The 9442-nt window shown below is 41.3% G+C and overlaps 1 protein-coding gene across 24 annotated transcripts in view; it reads right to left on the bottom strand.

Annotated features, from left to right (window-relative positions):
- Nucleotides 1–3265: 3265 nt before the first annotated feature.
- MYOCD (myocardin) overlaps nucleotides 3266–9442 on the bottom strand; it is a 510995-nt gene continuing 504818 nt past the window's right edge. For all 24 annotated transcript variants that reach the window (XM_077166024.1, XM_077166026.1, XM_077166023.1 and 21 more), the window contains one exon: nucleotides 3266–9128. In XM_077166024.1, the coding sequence (XP_077022139.1) occupies nucleotides 8557–9128 (572 nt within the window). In that variant the 3' untranslated portion in view covers nucleotides 3266–8556. The remainder of the gene's footprint in view (nucleotides 9129–9442) is intronic.

The raw sequence follows: 9442 nt of genomic DNA, 5'->3' as shown, positions 1-9442 counted from the left end.
CTACTAAAGCTAGCAGTATACCTATCCTATATGCCAGCAACTTCACATGTTCAACAGAAATGTATACTTTTTTGCAACAAAAGTCACATGATAGAATGCTTGTATCAACAATAATTGAAATATTTCAAATCAGAAACAATTGAAATGTCCAACAGGAGAGTGAATAAATCCATCATGGTACATTCATACAATGGAATATTATACACCAAAGAAAATGGATGCTGGCTAGCTGGATCCAACAATATGGATGAAAACATGAATGAAGTGCCTCCTTTCTCTCTCTCTCTCTCTCTCTCTCTCTCTCTCTCTCTCTCTCTCTCTCTCTCTCACACACACACACACACACACACACACACAAGACTGAGCACTAAAAGCCAGATTTTAAAGAGCACACACTGTATGATTTCATTTATGTAAAGTTCAAAAACAGGCAAAGTAATGGATGGTAATAGACATCAGAATAGTGGTTATCTGTGTGTATAGGGGTTGGGGGGTGGGTAGAGGCAGTAGGGCCTGGCGCACCCAGGGACTTCTAGAGAGCTGATTATAGAAATATCCTTTTTCATGATCTAAGTGGTGGCTCCACTTAGGATATTCATTCGGCTAAAATTCCTCAAGCGCTGTACCTACGATGAATGCACTTGGGTGGGCATGGTCTTTCCTGTGATTTCAGTGGTCATTTGTGTCCTGACAGCTTGCCACTCTGCACTCCACCCGACTCCTCTAGGGAATACGCTTGGCTAGTGTTTCCCATCGGCACTAAAAACTCAACACCTGAATTCATCAGCTTCATTTTTCCCATTAAATAACTGTTCCTCATCCTGGGTCTTCTGCTTCTGTGAATGACACTAACATACACCCAGCATCCAACTCTCTCCCCCTGGCACATCAGAAGCTTCTCTTCCCTTCACCATCCATATCCATTGATCATGTCCTGCTCTTTCCATCCTATCAGCAAGCTTCAAATCTACCTTCATCTCTCCATTCCTACCACCACTTCCTTAGCAGAGACCATTACTTGTCTCTCGGTTGGTTTAATTGCAAGAGACTCTTTTTCTAACTTCTCATTTTGAAATATTTCAAGCTTACAGGACCATTGATAAATCCAATATACCCTCTGCCAGATACCCACATCCACCAACTTTTAACATTTTTCCACATTTGCTGTATCATTCTTTTTATTCCTCCATCTATGTATCCATTCACGTATCCATCCATCTGTGATTTATCTTTTTAAATAAATCATCATCTCTCTCTCTATATCCAGTCATCTTCTAAGCATTTTGAGTAGATTGTATACATTATACTTCTTGAACACCTAATAATTCCATGTATATTTCCTAAGAACAAGGATATTCATTTATGTAATCATTTTAAGAGTGGTTACAAAGTTCAAGAAATTTAAAACTGCTATAAAGCACACAGTCTATATGTCTCAATAATGTCCTTTGAGTATTTTCTGCTCCATTATTAGGTCAGGTTCGTATACAACTCAAGTCACTGCCTTCACTCTTGCATCACCCCACCTCCCAATCTTTTCATGTAGTAAGTTCAGGATGTTGGGTTACTCATCAAGTTCTCATTTCTGTAAGACATGGTGGGCACCAATTATTTAATCAAAAGAATTCAAAAAAATTTGCTGGGCTGCACTTCCCATGTCCTTGCTATTTCCATCCATTTCCACACTGTAGCCAGAGTTCTCTTTCTTAAGTATTAAAATAATCATATCACTTCCTTGCTTAAAACCCATTGCTTTAAGGATACGTTCATGTCCTCAACATGTCTTATACAGCCCCTCATGATCTGGCTCTGCTTTTCCCAAACCTCTTCTCTTAGCCTTCCCATATTTTCACTCCCAACTCTCACTGCCCTTTTCTTCTGCTCCCTGGCTGTCCTGAACTTCTTACGTCTTTTATCCTCTCTTTTCTGCTGGTCTTTGAACAGATTGTCTCCTCTATCTGAAATGTTCTTTACCTCTGCATTTTGCCTGGTTATCTCCTATATCATTAATTTCTTGGTTTAGTAGTCTGCTCCTTTGGAGAGTCCTTCCTGACCATGCCACTCCACCCACCCCCAAAACAATTCTTTATTAAATGTCCTTCCTAGATCACTAAGCACTTACTCTCATGTGGGCAATTACCAGGCTATGCTGTGATTCCCTGTTTACTAATTTTGTAGATGGCAAACTTCTTGAAAGCAGAGAGTACATAGTAGATATCTACTATTTCGATCCTACTTTTTGGTAATAGCATCTCAATATTTCCTTAGAAAAACTCACCTTTCCTATTATCAGTGTAGGGGATTCAAATGATCCATCCATGAGTCTGGGTTGAGCAGGGGGCCCAAGCCCTGGGGATGAGTTTGTGCCTCATGCTTATGGCCACAAGAACGATGGGTGCATTGATGGACTCATGACCCACTTCATGTTAGCTTCAAGATTTTTTGCTTGGACTTTTGGCAAAATGAGAAAGTCTCTTTTTATTGGAATTGCTACTGGGGCTGCTAGCAACCTGTTGCCCTCTTGCTTCCATGTGGGAAGAGCCCACCAGAGAATAAGTGGAGGGGGAAAGTAGAACCATGGTACAGGGTAAGATCAACTCTAGTCTAATTGTGGTCTTGGGAATCCCACTCCAGGCTTCTTTTCACAGTAGCACAGTTCCTCCACGTGACTGATATAATCACCCATGAGAAAATGATAGTCAGAAATCAATTCAGGATAGAAAAGCAGATATAAACTAGGTCTCACTTGGGGATTTTATACATACATTACAGGCTATCTTGATGCTCAATATATTCTACATTATTATTCAGTTTGCTCAGTTTTTAAACTGTTGAAAACATTGGGTTGGCAATGGTGTGTGTGTGTGTGTGTAAAGACAGATATGTCTTCTATGTGGCTTGAGAACCTGTTTTGTTTCAGCCTTCATTTTATTGGCGTGATAAGTGGTAAGTGCAGACAAAATGATCAGTAATTAAGATCATGGGCTTTGGAGGTGGATAAATCAAAGTGTGAGTGCCAGATCTGCCATCTCAGTCGTGCAACTTTAGGAAATTTACTGAGTCTCTCTGAGCCTTAGCTTCTTCATTTGTAAAGTGGTTATAGTCATTGCACAGCTCGATGGTGCTATAGTGAGGATAAAATAAAATACATGCACCAGGTCCAGTGCAGTAACCAAATACATTATATGGTCAAGAAAAACATTCATATCATTTTTTAAAATAAACATTTTATTTAAAAATATATATATATTTTTAAAAAGAACACACACCAACTTTGGTATTTGTAGCCATTGCTTCCTTTCTCCTCCTGGTAACCCACATTTCTTTCTCATTATGTAGAGTTGAGCAAAGGAGAACAACAGGAAAACAATAGCACACGGGGCACCAGAGAGAATACATGCTTGCACTTTGATTTCCTTACAAAGTGCTTCTTTGTGTTTAACTGAGGGAGAATTGTAAGCACCCAGCAAGACCTTGCCCTCCTTCCTTACTGTAAGGCCATTGCACAGGAGCTCTAGGGGGCAGAGTGGGTTCCCTTCCTTTGGAAAACATCAGAATAGCATCCAGAACCCCCATCATTATGCTCCGCCTTTCCATAAACCCTTAGGAGCCATTAGACTATAGATAGGAAATTCATGCCTACCGGTGTCGCATAAGCCCAGGAAACATTCAGGGGATTGTTGGTCTTAATCTGGAGGCAGAACCACAGAGTCTTAGAATCCTATGACATTGAAGCCAATGAGTCCCAGTATCATTTCCCTGGCAGGTAACTGTGAAATTCTTCCCAGATCTCTTACCATCTTCAGGTCACCTCGCCATGGACCTCCTCAGCTTAGCCAAGGATCCTTCTAAAAATGTGAAGTCTGAGATCAAACCCACATCTTCAAACATGACCTGACCAGCTCACACAACTACGGGACTCTGTGTTTATGGGCATCATGTTTAATAAAGCAGCTCTAGATTCCAAACCATTCCATGAGTTTCTATTGAATTTATGGAAAAATGAAACCCCCAGACTCTTTTCACTCAAAGTTCTGACCTGAGTGATAGTGACCCGTGGGGGCTGCCCGCTGTGAAGCATGCAGCACAGCGAGGAGAAGAGGGCCAGACTGCCTTCATACTCGTTGAAGATTTTCTCCTAAGGGACCAAAGCATACGTGACTCCTCCTCCCCACCCCCAATCCCAACAATTTTACCCTTTAGTCTAGAGAGCACTAGGAAGACTGGGGATAGGGGTGGGAGACTATTATTTCCTTCACTCTGTCCTGATTTTCAAGGGAGGGGATTCTGTACCTGACAGAGGAGCCATACTCTAGGACTCTCACATGCTTTTTAAGGGGTAGGAGATATTAGAGATGTCCTCTGATACCCTGCTACCAGTTTACCACAGAGAGTCAAGAAAAGAATGTTAGTGAGAGATAGCTTAGAGTCGAAAGGGGCCTTGAGAATAACTAAGATCCCTTTTCATCACAGCATGCATGAAGGGTTTCTAGCTCTAAGACTGGGAGATTCCCAGTGCTCTTGGTTATAGGAAGTGCAACTCCCCAATCATGCAAACTCCCAACAATTATTAAAACAGCTGGGCCAATTCAGGATTGGATATTTGAAGACTTGTACACTTTGCACGGGTTAGATATCAATCATGGGGATCAGATGAGTAAATTTAATGTCAGAGTTTGTAGCCAGCCCATAATCTCTTTCCAGAAGAGCTGACTGAGTTTAAAATAAATATCACTTTGAAAAGGTCTGTCTCAAATGCTTGGGATCGGTTTTGTTGATTCTCTCTCTCTCTCTTTTTTTTTTCAGGTTGGAAATGAATGCATTTGAAAGGCAAAAGGCTGATAGTTAATAGACCCTTGATTATTCATAGGTGGTGGCTCTCTTGGTTTCCTCATGTATCAGGGCAATCCCAATATTGCTAAGAATGACTTCCCATACCAAAATTTGTGATTTACTTTTCATAATGCAATGTCTTAGCAGGACTAAAAGCTTCACAGATTGGAGAGTTGGATCCTTTTCCTCTCTCCTTTCCTTCTTTCCCCCTTCCGTTGCTTCCTTCCTCCCTCCCTCCCTTCTTCTCTTTTCCCTTCACTCCCCCTTATAAATTGTGCGTCATCTAAATAATATCGTGAGAGGCAGAGCTATTACTCAGGAGCACTGGCTTACTGACAGCGTTTGCACAAATGAATTGTCTGACTGTTGTTAAGTATGAATCCACAGGAGCACAGCAGCACTGGGAAAGACTGAAAAATGTCTGCAGGTCTATTTTACCAGGTGGGTTCCAGGGATGTTAAGGAAGCCAAATGGGGTCATCATCAGGCTCTAGGAGCATTAAGAAATTTATACATGTCCATCTCCATAGGTCTCTGTCCATCTCGTAGTCACGCCCAATTTGTCACCATAAAAGAGGGCACAGCCAGAGAGTGAAAGAATTTAAAATACTTTCAGTGGTAGAATGCTCACCTTCCACAAGGGAGACCCGGGTTCGATTCCTGGACCATGCAACCCCATGCCAAAAAAATAATAATAATAATTTAAAATACCCAATCTCTGAGTTAACAGAGATTATCTGATCCACTGGGAGCAGCTGATTTCATCACTTTTCTTCCAATGATCCCCGATTTTCTCCCCCACTAGCCCCCAAGTTTTGCTTCTGAACTATGAAGAAAGAGGGTGAAGGTGCTGCGTGGGGATTGTGGGAGGAGACTGAGACAAGTACTCAAGGGATCTGCTCTGTGTTAACTGAGTTGTTTGCAAAAGGAAATAAGAATCATCTTATCTTTTGTTGGGACCCAGACCACTGTGAGGTGTGTACATCAGTCCCCAGTAATTTCCTACAAAGAGCCCTTCTAAAGGCACCATCCTGCAAAGTACAGAGGTCTCCCAGCCAGGACTAGTCATTCAGAGAAAAATACCCAAAGGAAGAAAAGAATTAACACTCAGACCGGAGTCTCAGAGTAGGGACACTGTGTTGTTGGTTCATTTTCCAAAGGAAGCAAGAAAACAAAATAACATACAAATAGCAGTGGCACATGGAAGGATGTACGACCAGCAAGCTTTGCAAGATCCAAATAAAACTTCAATATCTGGGGAACGAACAAATGTGAGGAATGTGTGAATAAGGTTTGCTTCTCTGTAGCTTGTCTTCAAAGGCAACAATGGTGACTTTTCCCATCCAGCTTTTTGGTTCTGATGAGGAACATAAAAGCAAAATAAAAATGTACCATGTGCATCTTTTCAAGCACGATGCAGATCAGGGAATGTAAAAGTGATTTCCATGTTCCTTTTAGACTCTTCTAAAAGAGGCTGTATTACCATTTTCTACTAATGGTGAAGCCATTCTGTCTTTTCACATCCATGTTCACTGCCAAGATGAGCTTGTTCATGGTAAGCGAGGGGCTGTGAGTCCTCCAGGTTGGAGGTGATAGTCATTCAGGGAGGCAATGAGTAGTCTGGTTGATTAGTCAGGAATTCATAGTGAGAAACGCCAGGTATCATTTCACAGCAGCTTGAGGGTTAAAGGCTTTTGGTATATAACTCTGTAACACTGCTTTCAGGACACACACCCATATATATACGTCTGTATCTATACATGTGTGTATCTACATAGATATATATATACATATTTCCCTTCCCCCCACCCCCAAATAAGAGTTGGCAGCTTTCAGAGTAGCAGTCACCAAAACACTCTGTGTTCACACACATTTACAAGTTAACAATGGAATGACTTCTAAATCTTTGGTTTATCAAAATGAGTACATCTAAAATCACAACACTTTGGATTATTTTCTCTAAAAGTGCACAGTGAACAACATTTTTTTTCTTTTTACAAAACAAGAAAACAGTGCCTTAGTGATTTAAATTAAAAAAGAAAACAGCAATAGCTACTTTCTACAGCATGCAAAACACTATAAAATGGTGAGCTGGAGCCACAGGAAGATTTAGGGAGACATTCTTACAATTTGAGTTTTTTCAACTCCAAGCCAAAGCACGAGAGCTAATGAGGAAGGCACATTTGACCATTGTTTTTTCTTTTGCATCATTTTCAATGTGCAATTGTGTTTTCCTTCAGAAACCCAGGACCTGATATACTCTCTCCTGCAAATATCATTCATATTATCTTTACATGATAATTTCCAATTTCCCCAGAGCAACAAAAATCAATGATTGCTGTAAATCAAATGAGGGCAGAATGTGCTTTTTGTGGCTTATGGGCCAAGTCATCAGAGTTTCTTCCTAAGGAAATTCTTGCAATTTCCTTTAGCAGTGAATTATGCATATGGAGAAAGTGTTTTCTGGGAGAACTTGGGATTTTTAACATTTTGAAATGTTAAAAATTTGTCAACGTGTCATCCTCCTTTGTTAGGAGGATGACACATTGGTAGATCTGAGAAGTCACCCCCTCCCAATGTTGGGGCAGAGCTAAAAAACAAAGATAATCAAAAAGAACAAGAGAGAAATGGTCTCTTGAAAGAAAAGTGAAGTTGAAGAAAGATAAACTAAGGTGGACCCTCCCCCCTGCCCCCCCAAAAAAGGAAACCAAAAAGGGAGTTGGACCTCCACAAATAACAGTCCTGTTAGCAGTAACACATGGTGTTTATTACCATGATATGTGAAAAAAGGCTGCTGTCCAGACCTGTCCAAATCATATCTGATGCAGCCTCCTATGCCTCAAGATATCCTCCAGGTCAGCTTACATGACAGCCTCTAGCCTTTGGAAATAAAGGGAGCTCTGTAGGAGAACTTGGGGATCTCCTTCTACAGCAGGAGTTTGCTTTGCTTTAGGGTTCTCACTTATGTCACAATGCTATCTCCACAGAGACAGTAGGAACAATTTGGCTAGAGGTTGGGAAAGAAGGGAGTTTTGGGTGGGGCTTTCTGGACTAAATGTGGGTCAACTATGGTCAGCAACCACCACGCCAGTGGGACAGCTTTATGGCTGAGGGACATGAGAGTTGATTTGGCTTTCCTGGAATGGATCATTCATCCCTCTGTTCTGCCTCAAGAATCCCCCAGTTGAAGCGGGGCCTGGCTTCTGTTTTGAAACATAGATAATGATGAGATGGGAAGCAGTCTACCTTATGGGCTTGACTTCCATAACCTTTGTCTGTTGAAAGGTTTACATGTCTTTTCTTCCATGTGTCTAGACATTTTCATGAGGAAAGTTTACAATGTGAGATTCTGCCCCAATGCCTGAGAAAAATTATGGTTTAGAAAAAATATTGGTGTTTTAAAAGGCAGTGAAAGCTATCTTTTTTTTTTTCTGGCATTCTTAGTCTGAGAGAGCACATGATTTGAATGCATTGCTGAAATCATTATGAGTCACTGAATGTTGGCAAATATTACATTATATATATATAAAGACATATATATGTATATATATATAGACACCTATGTCTTCATGTTTATTGTCACAGAAATCTCCATTGCTTCTTTTTAATCCCCATCCTCTCATTTATTTACCTTTTTTTTGGGATAATTAAAGTATTCATGAGAAAATGCTTTTCCTCCATGGGATTCCTGTTACTCTTCCTTGGCACTGTTGCATCAGGCATTCTACCACTGCTGTAAGTGAAGGTCCATGGGGGAATTCAAATTGAGATCCGTGACATCCAAGAAATCAATGTTAAAGATGCTAGGACCACTGGTGGCAAGGGAGCCAAAGCCTGGTGTGGAGCTTGGCGGAGTGAGGTCCAGCCACTCCATGGTTTCCCATGGAGATTCAGTGAAGCTTAACTGCAGCCCATTGCTATCCACTGAACAGGGTGAAAATTGAGTCTGCATGGGGGAGAGTGGGCCTGGCAAGATCTCGTGGGCATTGAAAAGGTCTTCTGCAGCCTTGCCAGAGAATCCATCCATAATCCCATCAAACTGAGGCTCTTCATTCCCAAGTTTTAGAAGGGCAACGTCACTCACCTTTCCTAAGGGGCTCTGGGAATTTAATAAGACTTCAAGATGCTCATCACTGTCAGTGGCATAGTGATTGAAGGAAAGCTGGCTGCCTGAAGAAGCATGTTCAAAGGAAGCCAAAGTCTTAGGGAGGGTGGTGCTAGGACTTCGGGAAGGCCCAGCTATCTTTGGAACTTTTTGAAGACATGAATGATCCTCTCTGGCATCTGCTGGCATTTCTGTTGGCAAAACACAATGGGAATTGTTAGATCATTTCCAATCTAGCATGCCACACCATAGGAATCTTTGGAATGAATGAGTTACACTAAGGCAAGCACAGGAGATGCCCACACTTCCCTGGTCATCTCTTATCATCCAGAGTTTCATCTTCAAAATTCTCTCTATATATCCAATTCTTCTTCCCCAAATCCTTTCTTTCAGGAAATTCTCCTCTGGGATTACCAAATTCTCTACTCAAAATGTCCCTTTGACCTATTCCTTACCTGACACCTTGGCTGTTGCCTGAAATCACTGCATCCCCTGTTAAACCCTC

The sequence above is a fragment of the Tamandua tetradactyla genome, chromosome 6 (genome assembly GCF_023851605.1).
Source record: "Tamandua tetradactyla isolate mTamTet1 chromosome 6, mTamTet1.pri, whole genome shotgun sequence".
NCBI classification, from domain to species: Eukaryota; Metazoa; Chordata; class Mammalia; order Pilosa; family Myrmecophagidae; genus Tamandua; species Tamandua tetradactyla.
Note: the sequence above shows the minus strand (reverse complement) of the source record. Positions and strands in the feature narration are given on the sequence as shown.